At 52.4% G+C, this 25,880-nt stretch overlaps 1 protein-coding gene and 1 long non-coding RNA gene across 3 annotated transcripts in view; one reads left to right on the forward strand and one right to left on the reverse strand.

Moving 5' to 3' along the window:
* Positions 1-12,909, reverse strand: part of DGAT2 (diacylglycerol O-acyltransferase 2) — a 30,618-nt gene extending 17,709 nt beyond the window's left edge. Inside the window, exon 1 of the mRNA XM_070624108.1 lies at positions 12,523-12,909. Within this exon, the coding sequence (XP_070480209.1) occupies positions 12,523-12,562 (40 nt within the window). The 5' untranslated portion in view covers positions 12,563-12,909. The remainder of the gene's footprint in view (positions 1-12,522) is intronic.
* The window catches only part of LOC103548226 (uncharacterized), a 39,017-nt gene continuing 25,979 nt past the window's right edge, over positions 12,843-25,880 (forward strand). The window contains exons 1-3 of one of the 2 annotated variants that reach the window (XR_011541151.1): positions 12,843-13,028; positions 13,152-13,343; positions 22,127-22,217. This is a non-coding gene — a long non-coding RNA (uncharacterized lncRNA). The remainder of the gene's footprint in view (positions 13,029-13,151; positions 13,344-22,126; positions 22,218-25,880) is intronic. The other variant, XR_011541152.1, reaches the window with a different exon arrangement.

Here is a 25,880-nt window from a genome sequence, read left to right on the forward strand (position 1 = left end):
CCCAACACCATCAATATCACCACCACGACCACCTTCAGAGAGAGCGACACTTTGAGCTTCATCTCAGTGCCCAAAGTTTGCAGCCCAGAGAGGAATCAGGCAGGGGCTTTGCTTCCCCAAAGGACCCAGTGGCCAGGGAACTTTGGGAAGCCTGGGGCACGGAGGCTGCAATTATGGTTGCTACCAAGCAAGTGCCAAGCCTAGAAGTTAGCACAAGATGTGCCCATTTAACTGGCTCTGTGCCTGTGCCCCCAGGATGACGCCCTGGACTCCAGCGGCTGATGAGCAGTGGGACCAGAAGGCCTGGTGACTGCAGAAGAAGCAGCACCGGGGAACAGCACGGGCAAGGCCCTTAGTCCATACCCCGTTCCTCCTGGCAGCTGGACCAAAGGAGCAGGCCACTCCAAACGCCCCCATCTGCTGAGCCCTAACTGCACGCTCCTCACTCATCACATCTTCACTGACTGCCCAGTGTGTGCCAGGCAGACACTCCTTCACACCACCCACTCTGCAAGGCCCCAAGCACGCGAGTCACAGTCTTGTCCTTGAGGGTCTCATGACCTTTCACCCTGGCCTACTGCTGGGAGGGGACGGGGCAGGAGCTTCGGGGCTTACACTCAAGCCTTTGCGTTTCTTCAAAATCTGCAGAGCAACAAGGTCGCAGCAGAGTTTAGAAAGGAAATAACCCTTGCTTTGACTTTTAGGAGGCACATAGATAATGGCAGGCCTCAAGGCAGACAGGCCCGTCCTGTCCCCTTTAGCTGGTCTAACAGATCAGAGGGAAGGGGCCTGGTACAGCAGAGGAGCCAGACTCAGGTTCAAACCCTGGTTCCACACATTATGTGACCCCAGGCAAGACTGCGAGGACTCACGGCCGTGTCCCCAGGGCATGGCCTGGGTCTGATCCACTTCTGGGTCCCCAGTGGCCTGCCAGGGCCTGGCCCAGAATGAACACTCAGAAAGGTTTGCTGAGCGAGAGGAAGGGCAGGTCTCTGCTCAGGCAATTCCTCAGGCCCCTGGGCTCCCTCCCCGCAGGGCTGGGTGACAGGTATGCTGCCCACGTGTCTGTGAAGCTTTGGGGCACAAAGCACTTCCCTAGGTACCCTGATTCCCCACCAGGCCTGTGAGTTTGGCATCATCACTCCCATTTTGACAGTGATAAAGGCGGCTCAGGGAAGTGACATGGCCAAGGTCACTCAGCCAGAGGGAGGCAGAACTGGACTCAGTTCAGGTCCAAATTCCAGTCCTGTGTTCCATCCCTATGCTGCAGGTCCCCCCAGGTTTCTTCTCTCTTCTCCGCACAAGACAGTGGGGAAAGGCTGGGGGGAAGACAGGGGAAAATGAATGACCTGTTTTCCTTCAGAGTGGTGGGCTAGGAGCAGGCATCCTGTGCAGGGAGTGGCAGCAAGCCTTGGGGTTCCAGTCCCAGTTCTGCCACTGACTCGTGTGTTACCTCAGCCAAGTCACTTCACCTCTCTGGGCTTCAGTTTCCCCATCTATAAAATGGGGGTAGGAAGGATGAACTCTACAACCTCTTCGACTGCTGGGACTCTGGTGTCCACCCTCCTGAGGGTATACCTAGAGGCTTGCCATCTTGCAACAGCCCTGATCCAGGTGCCCAGCAGACGGTAAGTGGAGGTTCAGTTGAACACCCCTAGGCCACTGCTAGACCTCACCACCCAGCTGTCAGTACCTCTCTGCCCCAGCTGTGGCTGGGAGGGGTCCAGCAGAAGTTGGCATGGATGCCAGTGCTGCAATCAGATGCCGCCACTGCTACCACCTTCACACCCAGCCTGTCTCCAAGTCCTGGGTGGGGCCAGCAGGAGCCTCAGCATCCAGCCGAGTCTCAGCTCCAACCTGCTCCCTTGGCACCCTGCCCCCTCTGTGCCAGTCCCACTGCGGCCGGTGTCTATTTACTTGGTCACCCTCCTCTGCCAGCAACTCCTGGGTGCCGGGGCTGGTACCTGGTTCATCCATGTGCCCAGAGCCCTGCCCAGAGTCTGGTGAGAGAAGGAGCTCATAGAGGTTTACTGCACGAACGAACAAACCCACAAGCCCCAGAGGCAGGTGAAGGCCTGGATGGCCAAGTCAGACTGAGCTGCCCGACAGGAAGGCCCCTGCCCCATCCCTGAGGCCACCGGAGATGGGGTCGCGGAGAGAGCCTCTCCGCCCTCCCTGAGCACGAGTTTCCCCAGCTGTGATGAGAATACAAGTCACTACCTACAGGTGTCTTTTTTTCATGGAGGGAAAGACGACAGGCCACAGAGTAACTTTGCTAGTCCTGTGAAGAAAAGTTTCCAATGTCCAATGAAAACAGCTGCTCCTGGGCACCCTTTAATTTACACAGCTCATCTGCTCCTAGACTTAGGGAGGGCGGAGGCAGTGGAGCTGCCAGGGGCCCCAGAGCAGCTCTCTTACTCCCACGAAGGAATCCCCTCCTGTCACTGTCCCACAGCACTCCCTATGAAGTAGACAAGGCAGGCTTGGGCAAGCCCATTTCACAGAGATGGAAACTGAGGAGAGGAGAAACCACCTGCCTGAGGGCAGGATCCAGGGGAGCCGGGAGTCAAGGCAGGTATTTGGGCTCTGAGTCCCATCATTTCCATGAAGCCACGCTACTGAGGGCTGACCCCGCGACACAAGCCAGTCCACACCCAGACTTCAGGAACACACTCCCGGCTTGGGGGGCTGACTGCTCTGCCCTAAACTGTGCCTCAGGTCTGGTGGGGACATCCTCCTGCAGACTGGTGTGCAAGGAATGTGAGCCCCCCACCACAGGCTCCCACAAGTCCAGCTCCTGCTATGAGGGCGAAGCCAGAGCCGCCCGCAGCAGTGGGCCAGACCACCCTCCGTCCCAGGGCCCAGCTCGGGGTGGGGGTGGGTGTCTCTGGACGCCTGCCTGCCCAACAGCTGATAGCAGGGTGGCCAGGAAGGTGGCACCTAGGGCTGACGAAACCAGGGTTTCCTGGGCTTCCTCTGAGGGGGCACAGTCTGAGCTCTAATCACCTTAATCTGAGAAAGGGCCCTGGGCCAGCTCTGCCCCTACGTGGCTCTGTGACCTTGAGCAAGTCGCTCAGCCTCTCTCAGCTTCAGTTTTCTCATCTGCAAAATGAGAATAGTCCCCACCTCACAGGGTTGTTGCGAAGATTAAATGAAAAACATGTGTGTCAGGTGCCTTTGGCATTCGTTAGGGGATTAAACGGTAGCCAGCGCCATTGCTTCTCCCATCGAACAGAGTGGGAAGGGGTGTAATGAGCAGACATAGCATTATGTGTTTGGAGAAGAGAGAGCAGAGTGAGGGTGGTGGCAGGGGGGCTCCGAGGAAGCAACGAGGCCCTGAAGACAAGACGTGGGAGGCGAAGGGGAGGAGAGTGGGCATTGTGATTAAGGGGACAAACTCAGGGAGTTAGAAAGAGGCAGGCCCCAACACAGAACACTCAAAGCAATGGGGGTTCACGTCTACCCAAACCAGAAGCTGAGAAAAGAGGAGCTGGAAAGGGGTCGAAAAGCGGCCTTCTGGAGGAGGTGGGCAGGACAGAGACAAGACTTGAAGCAAGGAGCACTTAGGAGGCGCCACGCACTGCACTAGCCACCAGGGAAATAGCACCAACCTGGCAGATGAAGCCTCACCTGTTAGGGGCTTAGGTAAAGGTAGGGTGTGACGTCAGGCAGCGATGAGCACCATGGAGAAAAATAACTTGAGGTAATGAGCTCGAGAGAGGAGAAAGGGTACTCTGACCCGTGCATGGAGAGGAGGCACTGAGCAAGGCTGGCCTCCACCGGGAGGCAGGGGCACACACGGGCAGCCATGGGTCATACCCCCGGATGGCCTGCACGGCTTCCTCCACCCACCTACCTTCACCACCAGCATCACCAGGAGGGGGTGCGCCAGCCTGGAGAAGGCGCAGAGGACAGGAGGCTGGGCATCAGGAGAACCTGGCCCCTAACTCACAGGAAGTACAGCCTTGGTGAGTCACTTCCTGTGCAAGCCTCAATTTCCTCATCTGGAGAGTTGAGCTAATACCTACCTCGCCAGATTGTTGTGAGAATTAAATGAGATAACATATAGGCAAGAGCTTCACAAAGAGTAAAGACCTGCATGAATGCCGGAAAGTTATCAAGCGGGCCTCAGTGTTCTCTCCTGTCTAATGGGTACAACACCCTCCGTCCTGCCTTGGAGCAGAGGCGTTGGCGCCAGCAGACTTGGGATTCCAACCCTGGCTCTGACTCTTACCTGCTGTGAGACTGGGAAAGCCACCTCCCCTGTCTGAGACTCAGTGTCCTCCTTAGTCATGATCCAGGATCGTCGCGAGGAATCTAAACAACTTATGGAAGAGGGACAAAGAGAGTCTGGCACATCTGCCAGAGAGCTAGAAAGATGCCAGTGAGGTCACAGAGATGTGGGCAGCCTGTAGGGGCTCCTTGAGTGGGGAAGTCATCCTGGTCATGTCCCCACCCCCAAGGGTGCCACTCCTGGGCCCACTTGGACCTAAGTTCTGCCCTGGGCCACCAGCTGCCAAGTGGACAGTGAGGAAGTCGCCCTAAGCTACTCCAAAGGGCCGGGTACAAGTCTGCACAGAGGCGGAGAGATGGACATACGGACCCTGCCAGACCCTTCCAGGCCCAGGGAGGTCCAGGAAGCTGGGCCAAGTGCCAAGGAGACTCCACTTCTTCAAGGCAAGCTCCCCTCCAGGCCCCCAAGCACCTTCCAATGGGAGTCCACACGTGTGATGAGAGGGCCGGGCACAGCTCTGGACAGTCACGCCTGCTGATTTTAGAGTCCCACTCGAGGGCTGCGCTCCCGCAAGCCTTGCACATGAAGCTGTCCACATTCTGCACGCCCCCACAGGCTCAGCCAGACACTCCTTCCCTCCAGGAAGTCTCCGCACACTCTCGGCCCTGCCTGCAGTGCCCCGAGGGAGAGTCCCGTCACCTCCAGGTCCAGTCCGGTCAGTTGTCTACCTCACACTGACTGGGCACCCCCAGGCACTGAGCGCTGGCCCCGAGGCCTTCCTGGCCCTTCCTGGCCCACTCTTCCTCAGGGAAGCCTTCCTCCCCGCACCCCCACGTGCCCCCACCTCACCCCTACACTCAGCCTTTCTCATTATGGGAAAGAGTGTACATTTGTTTGCAGGGACCATGTCCTGTTCATCCAGGTCCCTGTGCCCAGCACGGGGTCAGGCACAGAGTGGGTGCTCGGTCAACGTTTGCTGAATGACTGGATGCTCAAGGGGATGGCGTCGACTAAAGGGGGCCTGGACCACAATAAGCCCAGTCAATGGCTGACTGACCTGAGCCATGACAGAGGGTCAAACAGCTTTCTACAGAATCAGGAGGGCAGGGTCTCCTCTGGCCGGAGCGGTCAGGGTTAGAGGCAGGGGCAACAGCGGAAGTCTCCAGAGGGAGGGGAAGGGCGGAGCCCAAACATTAACATTCATTCGACAAGGGTAGGAGACGCGGGTCCTTGGCACCTGCTGGAGGCTGAGCTCTGCTCCCGGGCCGCCCACCCCAGCTCCTGCTGGGGAGACAGGCCGTGAACAATTAGGCACTGAGGGTCAGTCAGGGCCAGGGAATCCAGGGGAGGCCCCCAACCCGGCCTGGAGGATGTTCTCAGGAATGCCTTCCTGGAGGAAGGAATGGGTCAGGGGAGATGTAAAGGATGAGTAAGAGTTTGCCAGGCCGACAAGAGGCAGGTACGGGGGCCGGCCCGGTGGAGCAGCGGTTAAGTGCGCACGTTCTGCTTCAGCGGCCAGGGGTTCGCCGATTCGGATCCTGGGTACAGACATGGCACCGCTTGTCAAGCCGTGCTGTGGCAGGTGTCCCACATATAAAGTAGAGGAAGATGGGCATGGATGTTAGCTCAGGACCAGTCTTCCTCAGCAAAAAGAGGAGGATTGGCAGCAGATGTTAGCTCAGGGCTAATCGTCCTCAAAAAAAGAAAAAAAGAGGCAGGTACGGGTACTGGAGTCCAGCAAACGGCATTTGCGAAGGCCTGGAAGGCAGAGAGAGCACAAGTGTGGGGAATCAACTGCACGTAGTTCAGCCAGGCTGGAGCACAGAGACTGTGTGCATGGGTGGGTCTAGTTGAGAAAGTGGGAGGGAGCCATGAAGGACGGGGATTGCCAGGCCAAGGAGTCCTGGACTCTGCCCTGAAGGTCAGAAGATCACTGGCCACTCCTCCCGTTCCCTCCGCCAACTTCAGTTGGTGCCTAAGGGGCCCGAGGCAACTAGCCAACCATTCACCTAGTCCCAACACAGGTGAATTCCTTTCTGGAAAGATCAGTAGTCTCCTCTTTAAGGGTTAGGTGTCCTTAAAGCAGGGCCCATTTGGACATCTGGCTCAGAGGGGAAGCCAAGCCACTGGGAGCCAACACAGAGCTATGGTGGGTGTGCTGACTGGGCAGCTTCTGGCTTGGCCATCAGGACCCTGCATGGGCTCAGTGGATTCCTGCGTGTTGGTCCTCACGGCCTCCTGTGTAAGATCCTGCCAGAAAGTCGGGCATCCTGAGCATCCACAGACATGCTGAGATCCTGGGCACCTCCTCCCCTTCTGGGTCTGTTTCCCCAATGGCACTAAATTAGGGGTTTGGGTTAGGTTAGCTGAAATCTGGGGTCCTGACAACTTGGGCCTTCTATGCTCTGCTAGAATCTACTAATGACTTTTTATTCACAAAGACTCCCCTAAAGAGACTCCAAGCCCCTCTTTGGGCTATCCCAGAGGCCTGGATTTTCAAGTATTTGCTTTTCACGAAGGAGGGTTGAGTCCTGGGAGGGGAGGTCAACGAAGCGAGGCTCTTAGGATGCCACGTCCCTGAGACTCTGGAGCTGCAACTGGGACCCTGGAGGTGACTGCTGAGGACCCCAATAGCCCGCTTTCCCCACCCCCACCTTCTGACACATTAAAAAAAATAGCTACTAAAGTGGGAGGGGTTGTCACGGCAACACCACCAGCTTGCGGGTACGTCACCACGGCATCCTCAAAATAGGCCCTGATCATAATGCATGAGCAAGTGTGGGGAGCTAGATTCTTCTGGAGCACTTAACTGGGCCCCAAGGAGGACATGAGCCCATTTTCACAAGGACAGGTTGAGGGCAAGCAGCAGTCAGGGGCAGGGTTGGAGCCCCATTTCCACAGCAGAGCTGGAATGAACCCCAGGGGACTGTCTCATCCAGCCCTCCTCACTGTCCAGATGAGGAGCCTGAGGTCCCAAAAGGGCACAGTCTGGCCCAAGGTCACATGGGAAGAGGGTGCAGAGTTAGGTTCCTGGCCCTTTGCTCAGGACTGTTAAACTTGCTCTAACAAAGGAATTCACATTTCCTGCTTCTGTTGATTGCCCAAAGGGTACCTGGGTTCAGCTTCCCTGGGTCTGTGCCATAACCTGAGGCAATACTCTTATCACGCTTTAGCCCATTTTACAGATGAGGAGACTGAGGGTCAGGAAGAGGCAGTGGTTTGCTAAGGCGGCACAGCAGTTCAGCGGCAGAGAAGGGGCTGGACAGACCCCAGGCCTAACTCCTAGCCCCAGGCCCCCAAATTTGCCAGCAGCAGCTCCATAGCCCAGAGGCCCCAGAAGTGGTGGAGATCAAGAAACTCTGAGTGCACCAGGCTCCTTTCCCAGGAGCTTTCAAATCTTCCTGCCAGATGCACACAGGTGAGCCACCCCAGGCCTGGATGCAGCATCCTCTGCCTCCCTTGTCCCTGCCTCTCAGCACACGGGGGCCTCAGCCCAGGTTAGCTGCTTGGAGGCCCCACAGTGCGAGTGCCCCTCCCACCCAAAGCTCATGCCTCTATTCATGCTGTTCCCTGTACCTGAATGTTCTTGCCTGTCTTGCGAATACCTATTCATCTTTCAATACGCACACGGAAAGGGACCTCTTCCTGGAAGACTTCCCTGACCCCAGGATGATGTAGCTGCCACACCCTCACCTCTAGTTCCCTGTGTTCCTTCCTCGTCACTGCGTCCATCACTGTACGCTGTCATTCTGTGTACTTCCCCCCTAATCTCACTTCCTCAAAAGTAGGGGCCAGGCTGACCAACCTGTGTGCTGCAGAGTCTGACACACACAAAGTGCTCCATCAATAAACCGACGGGCTCACATTCCACGTCCCCACCACAGAGAAGCCTTCCTGGATGCCCCGCAGCAGAGTCTGCCGCTCTCCAGTGTTGGAGACTATTGTACCTGTCACACAGGACAAGTGACAAGAACTAACTTGAGTGTCACAAGTTAGTTTACAAAATACTTTCCACTCTAGTTCACCCAAACCCTTAGATGCTTAAGAGTCTGAGATTCCTGGTCCTATTATCCCTACAGGGGGAGTGAGCCGCCCAGCCACATCCCAGAGGGAAAGCAGGGCTAGAATCCTGGCTCTCTGGCTTCCAGGTCCTGGAAGTGATGAGGAGACCATGGTGAGCCAGGCTCTACCCACTTGGCACTCTGTCCTGGAGCCAGCTCCTCATGAGACTGTGGGTGTCTCCAGGGCAGCAAACAGCTGCAGCCCCGGCACCGCGGGCACCAAGGAGGCCTGAGGAAGGATCGAGGAATCACACTGACGCTGGAAGCAGGGCTTCCTGCCTAGAGGACGGGGCAGTTCCCAGGAGGGCTGAGGGACCATTAATGATTCATTCACTCAGCAAATATTGACTGAGTGCCCACCGCACACCAGGCTGTGCTGGATGTCAGCAACACAACACTGAGAAAGATGGGCCAGGGCCCCATTCCAAAGGGGCTGACATTCTCATGGAGGAGACAATTACCTAAACAGATAACTACACACGATAATTTAGGTCATGATGAGGGCTCTGAAAAATAAAACAAGATGTGGCAACCAGGGGGCGGCTCTCCAGAGGGCAAGGTCAGAAAAGGGCTCTGAGAGGAGACTGAGTGATGAGAACCAGCCACACAAAGGTCTAGGCGGAAGGGCAGCAACCTCCACAGCCCTGAGATAGAACCGGGTCAGCGGGGATGCTGGGGGAACGGGAAGACCACTGGCAGTTCTGGAGAACAACATGGTGGGAGATGAAATTGGGAGGCAGTCAGGGCTACTCACAGGGGGCTTCACGGCCACAAAGAGGAGTTCAGAAAGTGTGAAGTATGATATGGGGCAATGGCCGTTCACGTGGCCTCAAAGCTCTGGGGACTCATGGGATCTCCATCCACCAGGGCAAGCTAAGGGAGCTTCCTCCAAAACCTTGGGAAGGGGCAAAATGCACCACCCCCATCGTGGAGACTGGGGGCAACCTTCTCTCATTCAGGAAACTGCTGAGCAACGACAATGGCCACAGTCCTGTGCTCAGCCCTTCCCCACCTCCCCACACCTTGCTCTCGGTTTGAGGAGGCAAGTCACTGACTGGGAGATGGATCTGGGTTCTAACCCTGAACTGGATAATCCTGGACCAGTCCCTTCTCTCAGGGGCCCTCAGTGTTCCATCTGTAACATGAGGGCTTGGCCAGATCCAGCGCTAATAGATAGTTGTGATTTATGACTCAAATACTTGCTGCTGAATGTGGAGGTGGGGCAGGATTTCCACATTGGCCACTGACTCACCCAGCCTGCCAATAAAATAATACTCTTGGCCCTCCTTCCCCTGCCCAGCAGAGCCCTCGGAAGCACAGGTAACTCCAAAGCACCCCTGTGCAGCTGGGGAAGTGGTGCATGGGAGGTAAAATCTACAAATTAGGGGAGAGGGAGCATGAGAATGATGCTCTCCTCCTGTGATTCAGGACTGAGTTAGTGACTGTCAACCCTCAGTTCCAGAGTTAGCTCCCAATTATCTAGTCTCTTAGTTTCACCCCCTACCAAGCTCCTGCTTGCGTAACCCCGGTGATGGGGAGCTCCATACTCACCCCTGTGGAGGCTGCTGTGGTCCTCAACAGCAGTTAGAAAGGATTCCTCTACTACATCAAAACCTGCCCCCTGCCATCCCACACCTGTTCCTGGCCTTGCTCTTTGGAGCCGCACAGAACAAATCAGCTCAGAATTTTACTGGGGCTGCCAGCATTTTGTGCTGGGTACTGTGCTGAACGTGGGGACACAGGCAGGCGTCAGAGCGCTCTGACCTGCAGAGCTTCCCATCCAGGGGCAAAGGGAGGCATGTGAATGTGCCTAACTCTGCAGCCTCCACCCCTGTCACAGGGCAGTCCTTCAGAGATTAGAAAATACCAACAGACTCCGGCCTCCCCCAACAGATACCCACCCACCCATGGCTCCCACAGCTGGCCTTTCCTTTTGGCCAAGAAACCAGACACCGAGAATCAATCTCTAACCCATTACAGGCCTTCCCGTCATAGAATCCATGGTCTCTCCTTCAATACCGCCACTGACAGGGTGCTCACCACCTCACTACAGACGAACCTTATCTGCAGAGGGAAACCAGGCCACTGGGGAGTGGCTTCAAAGACTAAGGATGTCGAGAGCAGACCTAATGCAGATGCCTAGGTAACACAAAATTTGATTCCACAACCTCCCCTACCCCACCTGCTCTTTCACCAAAGGAGCTCCCAGAGAGCTAAACAGACTGGTTGGCATTTCATACCAGCCCTTGCAACATCCCATGATGGAACTCCCTGCAGCTAGTATTGAAAAAAAAAAAAAAAAGTTTTCAAGATCTGACAGCAACCTGGGGAAATTCTCCTGATATGATTACTATGTAACTTGGTCAAAATCATTCGCTAGAAGTCCTCTTGGATGACAAACTTTAGGTAAAAATTGTGAGGGTCAGGGTCACTGGCTTCTGGAAGATTCGGCTCACAGCCTATGGAGAGCAGAGGCGAGAGAGGTGGATCTCCAGGAAGGAGCAGCATAGAGAGCACCCCATCCCATTACCTGGAGACAAAAGCATCCTTAAAAGCATGAACGCCCTTAAAGGCAAGATCCTTCCTTCGTCTGTTTGGGGCATCAGTGGATGGAAGGGCACTCTTAAGTAAGAGAAGGGTCTCCCAGAGGTTACTGGACCAGGTGAATGGGGCAGCTCAGGCATCTTGATCCCAAGATGGTGACAGCAGCTTGGTACCTCTCCAAGGGCAATAAGCAGCACCCAGATCAAGAGGGGCAGATAATCACAGCGACAGTCACACTGGGAACATCACCAACGCACAGGACATGGTCAACTGAGACAGCTCCAGAGTGGGTTACCCTGCAGCCACTAGACCGTTAGAAGCAATTTTGTCAACAGAAGCAAATACGAAGTACCACTAAGAGGGAGAAAACAGGAACCAGAACTATATCTACGGCACGCCTTCAACTTTACATAATGTGGATAAATAAAATTATAAAGAAATATACTCAAACCCTAATAGGAAGCTATCTTTGGACAGTCGATTTACCAGCAATTTTTACTCTCTTCTTGTTTTTCTGTATTTTTCAAAATTCCAATCATTACATTTTATTCTTGTAATGAAGGTGGGTGGAGGAGGCGATTGTTAGTTACTAAAGAAAAATCCTAAGTAGGAGAGGTTCAACAAGCAGCAGAAAGACTTAAGAGGAAGGAGGGAGGCTTCAAGCAGGACAGACACACAGACAAGGACAGTTGTGACCACAGCCCACGGTCTCCCGGATTGTATTTAATCCCCAGGCCAAGTCGTCTGTTAAGGAAACCTTGGGCAGGTCATGCCTCCTCCCATCTGTCTCTCCAACTCTAGGCCTGGCGTGCTCAAGAGATGCTCTTCCTCGGGTGGGAAAAGCTCTCGAGCTTGATCTCAGCTCTGCCCGATTCCCTGAGGGCCTCAGTTCCACACGGGTCAGTACCTCGGGTCCTCTGGCCCCTCTTTTTTAAGTGTGCCAGGCTCACAGTTGCCGCTTCGTGGGCTCCCAAGCCTGGGCTGGAGGACAGGTGTGGGCAGAGGACAGTGTGGGCACACCTGTCCCACCCAGGCATGTTTCCCGTCTGGTGGCTGTTGCATGGGATTGCAAAACCCTTGCCACTCTGCCCCATCCAGTCTCTCACGGCTTGCTCCAGCTGGTGAGAAGAGAAGAGAGGGGAGGGAAGGCCAGAGGCCAGAACAATGCTATGGGCTAGAGAGGAGTTCTCAGACTATCCCTAATTACCGAGGGGTGGGAGGTATCACCCTCATTTCACAGATGAGGAAAACAAGCCGGGGGAAGGGAAGTGATGTAACAGAGGTGGCAAAAATTGACTAGCGCCAGAGTGGAGAATTAGCCCAGACTTGACTACCATGGCAGGCTGCCTGGATCAAACTAGGTAACGATTATTCTTCTTTCATCCCAGACCCAGATTTCGGGGGTGGGGTGAGGGTTGGGGGTGGGAGAGGCAAGCTTCCCCCGAACAAAAGGGGTTAGGACCTTAAGGTGCACAGCGGCCGGTCCTCCAGCAGCACTCTCATTATGAGCACACTCTCCTACCTGCCTTTGAGCCCTTCATGGTATCCTGTCCTGAAAACCTGGCAGCTTCACAGCCCCAGGATGAAAGCCCCCGCGGCCTGCAGACCCCTCGGCGGGAACGGCTCATCGCCCAGACCCTCCATCAGAGCTCTCTCTCCGGGCCGCCTGGGCCCGATGCTCACCTCGCAGGACCCCGGAGTAGGCGGCTATGAGGGTCTTCATGCTGAAGCGGGGACACTCACGGCCGTGCGGGAAGCCGCCTTACCCCGCGCCCCTGGCCCATGCCCCGGCCCCGGGGCCAGGGCTTCGCGCCGAGCACGGGGGCCCGGAGACGGCGCCGACGCGGCGCGGCTGCTGCGCGGGGAGCTGCGGGCGCGCGGCCGGGGCGACCCGAACGGCAAACCAAACCGGAGCCTCGGCTGCGACCAGGACGTTCAGTGCTCGCAGCGCCGCACTTTATAACCTCACAACGGGGCGGGGCCGACGCGGGCGGGGGCGGGCCGGCCGTTCCACGGCGCCCCTCCTCCCGCGGGGGAGCGCGCCCACCGCGCGGCTCGGCTGGGTCCTCTGCCCCGGCGCGTCGGCGGCGTGCGGAGTCCTGGGGAGCTCGAGTCCATCCCCCCAGAGGCGCGCCTCACCCCTCCTGCGCCTCCCGCTGGCCCCGGCCTGCGCCCCCCCGCCGAGATTGGTACGGCCGGCAGCTGGAACATGGGCCGGCAAACCGAGCACGTGCGGGGCAGGCCGAGGGCGTGCGGACGCGGGAGGGGGAGGGCTGTGCTGTCCATTTGGCTGGACCTTTTCTTGGTTACAGATGGTAAGGTCCCGCCTCCCGTTGGTGGTCTCCGGCTTCGTTAGGTGCGGGCTGGGCTCCTAAACACTGCACCCCACCCAGCTGCCTCTGCCTTTCCACCTGTTTATCGAGAAACCTCACAGAGCATCTCTACGCTGCTGAGTCCTGGGAACCCTGCCCAGTGAGCCCAGGCGCTGCCCTTGGGATGCTCAGGTTAGTGAGGGTCGCGGGGCGTCAGAGATCCCACACAGATGCTGGCAGCAGTGCTGGGAACAGCGGGAAGCCAGAGGGCTATGCAGCCAGAGGAGAGAGGCCCCTGCCTGGGCCGGGGGCTGGGAGCGCTTCCAAGAGAGAGAAGTGCACAGCAGCTTTGGAATCAGTTAGACCTGGAGTCCAGTTCTGACCCTGCCTTTCCTGAACCTCAGTTTGCGTATCTGTAAAATGGAAATAATAATTATTTTGTGAGGTGCTTTGAGAACTAAATGAGGTAAAATATGCAAAAAGCCTAGCATAGTGCCAGGGACACAGAAGGTGTTCCAAAATTATTTTCGTTGCCCATGGATGAGTAGTTTTGCAGATGGAGGGTGTGGGGGCAAGGCAGAAGGGTGGGCCTAAAGTCTTAGAAAAGCTAGCGTGTTTGGGGCAGGGCTCAGGTGGCTGGAGCCAAGGCAGCTGTGGGAAATGAAGCTGGCACTTTATCTTAGGAATGACCTTGAGTGCCACTCCTGAGACGTTGGGGTGGGAGTGTGGTTCTTAGGATAGCTTTGAGCAGGGAAATGACAGTGGTCGGATTAGGTTTTAGAGCCCTCCAGCCATAGTGTGGGGAATGGACAGGGGAGGCCGGAGGAGGGACCCAGGTGACAGAGGATGAGCCCTGAGCTAGGGCAGCGGTGGAGGATGAGACCTGCTGGAATGTGATGGAGTCGCTTGTTGGATGTGGAGGATGAGGGAAGGGGTGGGACAGCAAGCGTGAAGAGATGCATTTCTTCCCATGGCTTGAGCGAGCTGGTTGTGGAGTCACAGCATAAGAGGAGAGGGACTCTGCTGTTGAGGTCTTTACCATCTGTTTGTGGGGGTTGTGGGGGTTGATAGAAGTCACAGTGCTAGGCAGCGTGTGACAAATGCCATTGATGGGACATAGAAACACTCCCATTTGTTCAATCCTCTCGGGGCCATAGGAGTAAACCTCATTGAGAAAGTGTCATTGTGGGGGCCAGCCCAGTGGCACAGTGGTTAAGTTTGCACTTTCCACTTCGGCACCCTGGGATTTGCAGGTTCGGATCCCGGGTGCGAACCTACACACTGCTTGTCAAACCATGCTGTGGCAGGCATCCCACATATAAAGTAGAGGAAGATGGGCACAGATGTTAGCTCAGGGCCAGTCTTCCTCAGCAAAAAAGAGGAGAATTGGTGGCAGATGTTAGCTCAGGGCTAATCTTCCTCAAAAAAAAAAAAATTTAAAAAGCCTCCATGAAAAAAATTAAAAAAAAAAAAAAAGAAGGTGTCATTATGCCCTGAGGCATGAGTTGACCAAGAGTAGAAAGAAAAGCATTCCAGGTAGAGGGACCAGCATGTGATGAGGCTCTGAGGTTGCAAAGAGCTTGGTGTCCTTAGAAAACTGAGGGAAGGCTAGTGGCATACGAGGTGAGTGGGAGACCTAGGAAGCTAGTATGTGCAAAGGCTGGGAGGTAGGAACACATGTGATGTATTTCTGGGTAAAGAGGATTCTGGAGGTGCTAGTGAATTCTTGTATCCTCTCTCCAGTGGTGTTTTGAGTCCTCTTGGAGGTAAGACTCCTGCTGGCCTGGAAGGACCCCAGGTCAGTGTGTGGCTTGTGCCAGCTCCAGAAGGGTCTCCTGTGGGGGAGGCCTTGGGCTGGAATCCACAGCCCACCCACTCACCTTAGTAAGATCTAAGGGGCAGAGCTTGGGCTGGGAAGCAGGAGGCCTGGATTCTGGCCTTTCCTCTACCACTGACTTGCCAAGTGTCCTTGGGCAAGTCACTCACCTTATCTAGGTTTCAGTTTCTGCATCATGAAATGGAGGTGACAGTTCCTATCTTGCTGACTTCATTTGAATATTTAAAGATCAAATGAAATATTGTTATGTGAAAGGGTGCTACCACTATGCTATGAAAGGTAAGATATTATTATTTTAAATGGCAAGACTGTAGGTCACCAAGTCCCCTTTGAAACATTGAGATCCCAAGTTCATCTGCTTCAGCACATTTTTCCTGTGCACCTTCCTGGGCCAGGCTCTCATGGGGACACAGAGGGTAGTCCATGCCTTCAAGGAGACCCAACCAAGAGACAGTGTCCCAAAGCCAGTGGTTGCTGCAGGACAGCCGGGCTGCTGTGCGGGGAAATCTGTGAGGCTGTGCTGAGGTCGGCCCTTCCCTCCTGTGCTGTCACCATCTGTCTGCAGTGTCTGCCTCTCCCCTGGGCCAGGCGCTTCCCAGGTTCGGGAACCTCATCACTCTGCCCCAGTGCGGTCCCGGCTCGGCATAGCAGCTCCGTCAACAGTGGACTGACCAATGGATGAGTACAGTAGAGTCACAGACGAAGAGCTGTGGGAGCACTGAGAAGAGAATGGTAAATTGGGAAGGTTGAGAGGAGCTGATGTTGCGGCTGGACCTGAGATGATGAGTTCAATTCTGCCAGCTAGAGAGGAAAGAGAGGGGCGTCCAGGCAGAAGCTACAGCCTGGGTGAAGGCCTGGAGGTGGGAACCGTGAGCACGCTGGCGTGGCTGGAAGAGGGATGTGGGAGGGGAGGAGGAGGAGATGAGAGTGGAGAGGTTGACAGGAACCAGATTGGAAGGGCCTTATAATCCCGCTAAGAAGCTTGGGTCTCATCCTTTGGGAACTGGACCAAAGGAGGGGTGTGAGCAGCAGGGCACCCTCATTAGATTGGGGCGTTTGAAAGATCAGATGGGTTGGTGAGTTGGTGGTGTGGAGGTGGGGGCTTGGGGAAGGGGACAATAAAATCTGGTCCCAGTGTGGGCCCTTCGCACTCAGGTGGGAACATCCACCAGGGGAGCAGGGGCAAGTCCGAGGCCCGAGAGGGGCAGCTGCTTCCTTCTGGGTCACCTCACAGAGTGACAGCGCCCTCCCGTTGGCCCCCAGCTGCCACGCCCATGGCTCCTGCTTAAGCAGCTTGGTCCAGATTGCCTTTGGACAGAAGACCTGTCCCAACATTAGAGCAGCCCGGAGTGGAAGTTTCTCGGCAGCTTTCTGTGTCCTGGGCCTGTTCTCCCCTGCGCGAGGTGGACGTACAGGCTCAGACCAGGCACTGCCTTCTCTGGCCCCCTCCTCACGCATCCTGACGTCCCTCCATTCCTGTCTATAATGGCCTCCCTGCCCCTCCTGCTGGTAGGAGAGCAGGACAGCTCTGGGACCTGGGTCACCTTTCTCTCGTCATCTCCCAACCCAGCCCACGGGTGCTTTGGCCAAACCAGAGATAGAGAGGTCGAGTCTGGCCACCAAGCAGGGTTTGACTGGGGTGGGCTTCAGCAGGTTGGCACGTCCCACCACCGCCTTCAGTCACCCATGTGGTGCTGCCGTTAGGAATTATGGGTGCAGCTCTGAGGTTTGAGGGGCTGGACACTTGCCCCTCTGAGACTCCTAACAGGCACGGCAGCCTCGGCCCCTCCATCGCAGAGAGGAGGGTAAGTGGCCGGCCTGCATGTCAGAGAGAACGTGTGCCCTAGGAGAGGCTCAGGGTGACAGGCAGAAACAGACGTTGTCCAGCCCCCTGCTCCATGCTGGGCCCTGGCCTGTGAGCTTACCCAGTCCTCAGCCACCCTGCAGGGGGAGGTTGTCACCCCGCTTTGGAATGAGGTGAGGAGAAGGATGATGTCCCGGGTCACAGCGAGTGAGGAGTCGAGCCTTCCTGAACCTCGAGCGCATGTGCTTCCCTGCCTCACAAGGCTGGGAGAGGGGCCCCCTGTCACGGGAACCACTTGCCAAGAGCAAACGCCTGTCCATGCCCTCCCCTGAGTTCCCTGTGGGGTTACTCCCATTTGCAGTTGGGAAAACCAAAGCTGAGGGAATTGAAGAGCTTGTCAGATGTCAGTGTTCAGGCTGGGATTGGAACCACTTCTCATGCCCCAAGGCCAGGGCTTGTCTGGGTCACACTCGTTCCCAGGGCACAGCTCACTTGGAGGGTGGGAGGACAGAGGTGATGGCATGGCTCTGTGGTCCGGAAACTCACCCACCTTCTCCTTCTCATTCAGGAATTCGCCAGCCAGGGCTGCTTCGTGGCATGGCTGCCCCCCTCCTGGGACTCCCCTCCCCTTCCAAGCCACCTCTTCTCCCCCTTCTGGGTGACTGTACCACACGCTGCTTGGTCACCAGGGGCTAGATGCTGTATAGTCTCGGGTGCCCAGGCTAAGGAGTGTGGACTTTATCTACAAAGCAATGAAGGATTTTAGCAGGCATGACAGATGGTCACTTTTGTGGTTTAGAAAGACTGTGGTCCATGCAAGGACACCTTCAGTTGTCACCTCCCTGACACACTTCCTGATTACCTTTGCCCTGTGTTAGTCAGGATCCCTGCAGGAAACAGCTCACCTGTGATTGGATAATTGAGGAAGTTTTAGTACAAAGACTATTTGCATAGATGTAGGCAGGGGATAGGGAAAACTCAAGGGATGGTGCAGTACCCCAAAGCTAGTGACATCGTAGGAGGTGTCGCCTGGAGGACCGAAGGAAGGAAGCCATGTAGAGAGGGAACTATGTGGAGAGGGCTGCCTGATGGAAGCTGTGGCTTTCGTTGAAGGGGCACAGACAACCCACGGTGACCTGGCAGAGTCACTCTCTGTCCCTCCCTCCAGGCTTCCCACTGGCCCAAGGGTAAGGGAGCCCATCGATACAGTCCATACACAGAATCCAGGAGGAGTGCAGTATAGAGAAAGGTGGAGAATGGGTCTGGTGATAAATGGAAGGTAAGCAACACATGGCGCTAGAAGGACCCCCTCCCACCTCTGTGCCTCCATCAGACCCATAGCTTCTGTCTTTCAGAGCACCTGTAACTCTTCGTGTTTACACTCCTGTATTGCCCAGGAGAGGCTCCTTGAGGACAAAGGTGGAATCAGAATGGTCCCTGTGCCCAGTGGCCAACACTGGGCCTGGCCCACAGGAGGGCCTTGGCTGATGTTGGACGGAAGAAGAGAAGGGAGAGAGGGGAGAGATGATGATAATGCAGTGTGAACTAAAGGCATGGCAAGGCAAAAGCTAAGAAGCGAAGGTTGGAGAGATGCTGAGGCCTTCGAATCTCTAGGACTTGGTGACATGAATGTCGGGCAGAAGGTGCAAAGGGGTGATCGAAGGTGACTCTAGGTTTCAAACCAGAACCTAGGAGCACTGACCTCCCAGCCATAAGACCAGGCCTTAGCAGGGCTCGGTAGTGGCCTTTGGCCCTATCTTGTGTGACACATGTAGCCAGCTAGAGAGGAGTGGGGCTGAGACCCTTGGGAACCAGCCGTCGGAGCAGCCCCGTTTTAGAATGCCGTGTTGCAACATGTACAGAAATTGCCCCTTGCATCATTCTGTCTGCAAGTTTCTTACTCAACTCTCCCAAGACCTTTCCCCTGCAGGGAAAGAGGGGTCACCTTACTTTGCACAGAGCGCTCTTCATACAGTCATTTTCATCTTCCTTTCCCTCTGGCCCACTTTTCCTGGGACCCTCTTAGCCCTGTGCTGGTCTGTGGGTACAGACCCTGCTCTCCAGGAGCCTACGTTCTGGGAGAAACAGATGCATTGAAAGACAGTTACTGTGTGTGGTGATCATTTCACAGGATATACATATATGAATCATTATGTTGTATGCCAGAAACTGTTACATGTCAATTATATATATATATATATATATATATAATATATATAAAGGACAATCACTATTCGGGAGTAGTCTTCTCAGCTTTTTTGAGCAGTGGAACCTTTTCTTCAAATACAGTCTTGTTTAGCCCACAAGGTGACACAGATGCTGGGGGCTGCCCTGGTTCATCAGGGGTGGTCTGAGTGTTCCGCGTGGTCAGCCTCTCACTTGTCCAGCCCCCACACCCCGGTCTCCAGAGCTCTGAGAACACAGTTGGAAACTCTCAAAGTATAGAATAGTAAGCGCTGGGCTAGGGACTCACTGAAGAGAGATGGTGAGGCCATTGCTCCCCACACGAGGGGGAAAGTGCAGCCCCTGGTGGGCTGAGACCCGGTCAGATGCAGCTTACTGAGCAGGGGCTCAGGACAGGTTGTGAGTGGATCATTTTTCTGGTAACTATAATAAGTATGCCTAGACAAGGTACTTCTCCTAATCTGTAGGCACCCAGACTGAATGAGCCCTAACCTCGCCACACGTTAATGTTGCTTCTGTGTTCAAAGTTTCCCTGTGCTCCATCTAATTGGGAATAAGTTAAGTACCTCTTTCCTAGGGTGGTTGTAAGGGCTAAAAGAGTGAGTGTAAAGTGTCTAGCACAGGGCCTGGCTTATAGTACTTGACAAATGTTGTTATGAGTAGAAGTATTATGATTGAAAATAAGTGGGAGGACAGGTTTACCTGGGGATGGGCCAACTTGTCCACAGGGCTTTAGAGAAACATAACGGGGGAGGAAGGAGTAAAAGTGAAACTGGAGGACTTGAGAAATGACAAAGATACAGGCATCTCAGCATGGAGATGACACAACTCTTAAAGGGAAACCGCAACTCCAGTGAGCGTCCTGGAAGGAGCGGAGGCCCCGTCAGAGGAAACTGGAAATGTTGCGTGCTTGACTCAGCATCTCTTTCCTAAGCGAGGGGTTAGTGTCCCAGTGTGGGCGCAGGGAGGGATGTACCTCAACCCTGCTCTCAGGGAACTTGCAATCCAGAGAAGCACTTCTGGGCACAAATGACTACAATACGGGGAGGAAGCTGGAGAAGTGAGGAAGAGGGGGCCCTGGGGGGGATCAGGGACACTTCTTGGAGGAGTGGGCGATGGCACTGGGCTGTATCTACTTAAATCAACCACTCTGCTACACCACATGGCAGTGGTTCTCAAAATTCCATGTGCATCCCAATCGCCCGGAGGACTTGTAAAACCCGGCTTGCTGCGTCCCACCCCCAGAGTTTCTGATTCGCTAGGTCTGGGGTGGGGCCAAGAATTTGCCCTTCTGACAAATTCCTGGGGGATGCTGATGCCGCTGGTTTGAAGGCCACTCTTTGAGAGCCGCTGCTGAACGACTTCCTAGTGAGGAGCTGACAGCGCAGCGCTGGTGTGCTCTGCTGCATTCAGTCGCTCAAACTGCATCTCAGAGAACCTGCGGGAGAAATCTATAATTTCTGGGGGCTGGGGTGCAGCTGGAGAAGCGTTGGGAGATGAGAGGTCTAGAGCAGTCCTGAATTTTCCAAAAGGATGAGCAGCGAGTCTCATGAACTACAGCAAATAGTAACAGGTGCTAAACTGCAGTGAGTATTTCCTATCGGCCAGTTAGTATTCTAGATCGTTCACACGTGTCGATTTATTTAATAAGTCTTACAACAACCCCGTGGAGTAGATTCTATAATCAGTCCTATTTTACAGATGAAGAAATGGAGGCACAAAGAGGTTAAGAAACTTGCCCAGGGTCACACAGCTATAAGTGGCAGAGCCAGGATTTAAACTCAGGTGCTCTGGGTCTGGAGCCCATGCTCTGCAATAGCTGCAAAATCCTGGCCGATTCTGAGGTCAGTGGTATAAACTGCATACTTGAGAGATGTTCATGTGGCCCTCGAGAGAAGGAACACTGGCTATCAGGAGCTGAGGTTGAGTCACCGAGAAGGAGTGGTATTAATGCCCCAGTTCCCTCTTCAGTGGCTTCACTAGATTCCCGAGCTGGCCTCGGCCTGTGGGTATCAGCATGGTCCCTGAGCGTGGAGGGTGACCAGCAAGCCAGCGTGGTCCCTGCCAGGGAGGAACAGCTGTCCCAGACAGGAGCTTATCCTAGAGTTGCGGTTTCCTGGTGATTCCAGCGTCCACCCTCAGTCCGGCCTTGTGGGGTTTGTTTTTTTTTTTAATCAGCAACCCGCACAAGGATTTTGACACAGAGCATGCAGGAGAGACAAAGAAGGGTGGGAAAGCAAATATTTTATGTGAACTAACTGAAAGCCTGCAGTGAAGCTTTGAATCTGGCAGGATGATGTTGAAGAGGAAGAAATGTAAAATCAGCTGTTGGTTAAACGTGTCTTGGCCTCTTTCTTTGGTACCCTTGGCCTCCCCCAGGCTTTGGGGTGTGGTGAGTCATGAAACTGAGCAGAGTTGGGATTTCCAATTAGGCTGACCCTCTGAAAGGATGCATGTTTAGAAACATACACAGTGACCTCTCTACCCTCAACAAGCAGGAAGCAGTTGTCTCCATGCCTGCTGGCTTGGCCATGCCACCTTCGCTTGCAGAGACAGCTATACTAGCCTCTTCACTGGTGCCCCATCTCCAGCTTTGTGCTCCACGCTGATTCCTGGAATGATCTTTGGAACACACAGGCCAACCATTCTCTCCCTTGGTTCCCATAGCTCTCAGATGAGGCCCAATCTCCTTAACTGAGCATTCAAGGCCTCACGTGATCCTGCGCCTGCCACCCTCTCCAGCCTGCCTCCGCTGCCTCTCTCTGATGTGGATCCAGCTCTCTGGTTGCATCAGGTCGTTTGCTGTGTCCTTGAACGTGCTTTTCCACCTCTGGGTCTTTGCTCACACTGCGCTCTTGACCTGAAGTGCCCTTCCCCCAGCCTCTCTTTTTCCATACCCTGCCCATCCTTCCTATCTCTGTGCATCTTCCTCAAGAAGCCTTCTTTAGAACCAAACCCACTTCAAAAAAACTTTCATTTACACTTTAACACTAGGACCTGGGCTGGGTATTTGGAGGTGTATAGGACAGGCTCCCTGCCTTCTGGAAGTTCACAGCTTGGAGAAATACAGTTTGGGGGAGCACACGTTTTGGAGAGACAGTTTGTATAACAATTTGTCTGTATATTCCTCTCTCTCCTGTCTGACTGTAGGCAGGGACAACGCTGATTCGAGGATCCCGGAACCTAGCATGAGACCTGGTACAGGGAAGATGTCAGAAAAAGCTTATTGACTTCCTCAAGGGTAAGGACTGTATCTTTTTCATCTCGTTGCCCACTCCCTGCCTCTGCAGTCATGTGCACTCTAGGGACCTGGGAAATACAGTGTGGGATCCAGTATTACATTTTGTGTTACCCGGAATAACTGTTGTCATCGTTTATCCATTTATTCACTTGTTCACTCATTCAATACATTTATCAGGTAAGTGCTCTTTGCCAAGACCTGTGTAGGTACTGCAGATATACTGGTGAGGAGAAAGGCTGGGTAGACCCAGTCTCTGCCCTCCTGGAGCTTTTGAAGTTCAAGGTCAAGCTGAGAAGAGGGAGTACACTCCTCACTAGAATGTTCAGCAAAGGGGTCCTTTAGGGAAAGACCAGAAACTGATATGAATGTAGCCCTGACCGTGTGTATTACACTGCACATGCATCCTGTTATTTAGGCTTTACAGCCCTGGAGGTAAGTGTTCACAACAACCTTAAAATGAGATGAAGAAACTGAGTCTTACAAAGGTGATAGCTAGTTAGAAGAAGAGCTGGGACTGGAATCCTGGTTGTTCTGATGCCAAAGCCCTTGCTTGTTCTAATTCACCTGGGCCTGGATGGGAGGGAGAATGGCAGAGTGAGGGGCAGAGGGAGAGAGGGAAGGAGAGAGAGGGAACCTGAATCTAGGTTTTTAACCACCTCCTCAGTCCTGTATTGGGATGGTGCTGTGGAGGTGGCTTGGGCAGGAGGCATAGCCTAAATCTGGGGCTTTTCCATCACTGCCATTGGGCAATCTCCAGAATTAAGGTTGTCATTTCTTGTGCACCTAGTGTTGAGAAAGAGGCTCAGACCTGAGATAAACTCAGGGGAATTTGAACCCAGGCAACTAGCCCAGTGTGGCCTCTGCCAGGCTACTCCCCTTGGGCCTTGAGGCATGTTTTCTACAGCAGTTTGGACACTCTTTATGGCCCACACTTCCCCTCTTGTCTGCCCAAACCTCAGTCTTATACAAGGTGCAGATGGGGAAGAAATGGCTTGGCCACTCTGAGAGCCCTCCATTAGGACATTTCAACTAAGATATCAAATATCTTGGCACAAACTTGCTCATAATATTTACTCATTATCCTTTTGATAGCTGTAGGATCTGTAGTGATGTTCCTTCTTTATTCCTAATACTGGTAATTTTTGTCTTTATTCTTTTTCTCTTGACCAGTCTGACAGGAGGTTTATCAGTTTTTTTTTTTCCCAATAACAATGTTTGGTTTCAATGATTTTCTCTATTTCCCTGTTTTCAATTTTATCTACTTCTGCTCTTACCTTTATTATTTCCTTCCTTTGTTTTGCTTTGAATATAATTTTTTTCCTATTCTTAAACTTAGATTATTGATTCCAAGCCTTTATTTTCTAAATATAACAAATGTTATAATAAAAAATAAATATAATATTTTCTAAATATAAGCATTTAATGCTATAAATTTCCCTCTACAAACTGCTCTAGCTGCATCCCATAAATTTTGATATCTCGTGTTTTCATTTTCATTCAGTTCAAAATATTTTAAATTTTCCTTTGTATTTTCTTCTTTGACCCATTGTTGATTCAGAAGCATATTGTTTCCAAATATTTGGGAATTTTTTAGATATCTTTCTGTTATTGATTTCTGGTTTGATTCCATTTTAATTAGAAAACATGCTTCATGTGATTTCAATTCTTTCAAATTTGTTGAGGTTTGTTTCACGGGTAGAATATGGTAATGTGATGTGTCTTCACAGATCTTTTTTCCCCCAAATCTTTAATGTATACTTGAAAAGAGTGTTTATTCTGTTGATGTTGTGTGTATGGTGTTCTAGAAATGTCACATCAAGTTTGATGTTCTCATTTGAGTCTTCTGTATCCTTGTGATTTTCTGTCTACTTGTTCTATCAAACACTGAATGGAGAGAGGAAATTTGAAGTCTCCAACTATAATTGCAGATTTATCTACTTTTCCTTTCAATTCTATCAGATTTTGCTTCATGTATTTTGAAGATCTGATATTCGACTATGTGTAATTAGGATTATTATGTCTTCTGGATAAATTGGCTCCCTTATCATTGTATCATATTCCTCTCTCTTTCTGGAAATATTCCTTATTCTGAATCTACTTTGTCTAATATTAATATAGCCACCCTAAGTTTCTTTTGATTAGTGTTTGTGTGGTGTAACTTTTTCCATCCCCTTTTAACCTATCTATGTTTTTATATTTAAAGTGAGCTTCCTATAGATAGCATATAATTGAGTCTTTTGTTTGTTTTTGAAGATTTTATTTTTCCTTTTGCTCCCCAAAGACCCCCAGTACATAGTTGTATATTCTAGTTGTGGGTCCTTCTAGTTGTGGCGTGTGGGACGCCACCTCAGCATGGCTTGATGAGCGGTGCCATGTCCATGCCCAGGATCTGAACCAGCAAAACCCTGGGCCACCAAAGTGGAGCACGCAAACTTAACCACTCTGCCATGGGGCCGGCCCCGAGTCTTTTGTTTTTATCTAGTTTGACAATCTCTGCCTTTTAATTGGGTGTTTAGATTTTTCACCATTAGTATAATTATTGATGTGGCTGGATTGAAATCTACCACCTTGCTAGTTGTTTTCTATTTTTGCCATCTGGTCTTGTGTCCTCTTTTCCTGCCTTATTTTGGATTAATTCAGTATTTTATTATGATTCCACTTTATTCTACTACTAGGTTATTGATTATACCTCTTTTAAAAATTTCTAGTGGTTGGTCTGGGGTTTACAGTATACATCTTAAACTTATCACTGTCTATCTTTGAATAATAATGTATCATTTCATGTACAGGGTAAGAACCTTATAACAGTATCCTTCCATTTTCTCACTCCTATCCTTTGTGCTATTTTTGTTATACATTCTACTTCTACAGATGTTATAAACTCTATGATATATTGTTACTATTTTTGCTTTGAACAGTCAATAATTCTTTAAAGTGATTAAAAATAAGAATAAAATCTTTATATTTGCCTTTCTTTTTTGTTGCTTTCCTTCGTAATTTCCAGTACTCTTCATTTCTTTGTGTAAATCTGGATTTCCATCTGGTATATCTATTCCATCTAAAGGACTTCCTGTTACATTTCTTTCTGTATACATCTTGCTGGCAATGAATTCTCTCAGTCTATGTTTAAAAAAAGTCTTTATTTTACCTTCTTTCTTTCTTTTTTTTTTTTTTTGCTGAGGAAGATTTGCCCTGAGCTAACATCTGTTGTCAATCTTCCTCTTTTTGTATATGAGCTGCCATCACAGCATGGCCACTGACAGATGAGTGCTGTAGGTCTGCACAGGAACTGAACCTGGGCCCCCAAAGCAGAGCACACTGAACTTAACCACAAGGCCACCACCTCTTTGTTATACCTTCATTTTTGAAAAATATTTTCATTGGAATAGATTTCTGAGGTGACAGCCTTTCTGTTCAGCTCTCTAAAGATGTCACTTCATCATCTTCTGGCTTGCATAAATTCTGATAAGAATCTGCAGTGATTGTTATCTTTGTTCTTTTGTATTTTTCTCTGGTTGCCTTTAACATTTACTTTTTATTTTTGGTTTTTGGCAGTTTGACTGTTTATCTAGGAGTGTATGTGTTTTGTATTTATCCTGCTTGGGGTTCTCTGGAATTCTTGGATCTGTGATTTGTTGTCTTTCATTAAATTGGGAAAATTCT

Source organism: Equus przewalskii, chromosome 6 (genome assembly GCF_037783145.1).
Source record: "Equus przewalskii isolate Varuska chromosome 6, EquPr2, whole genome shotgun sequence".
Taxonomy (NCBI): Eukaryota; Metazoa; Chordata; class Mammalia; order Perissodactyla; family Equidae; genus Equus; species Equus przewalskii.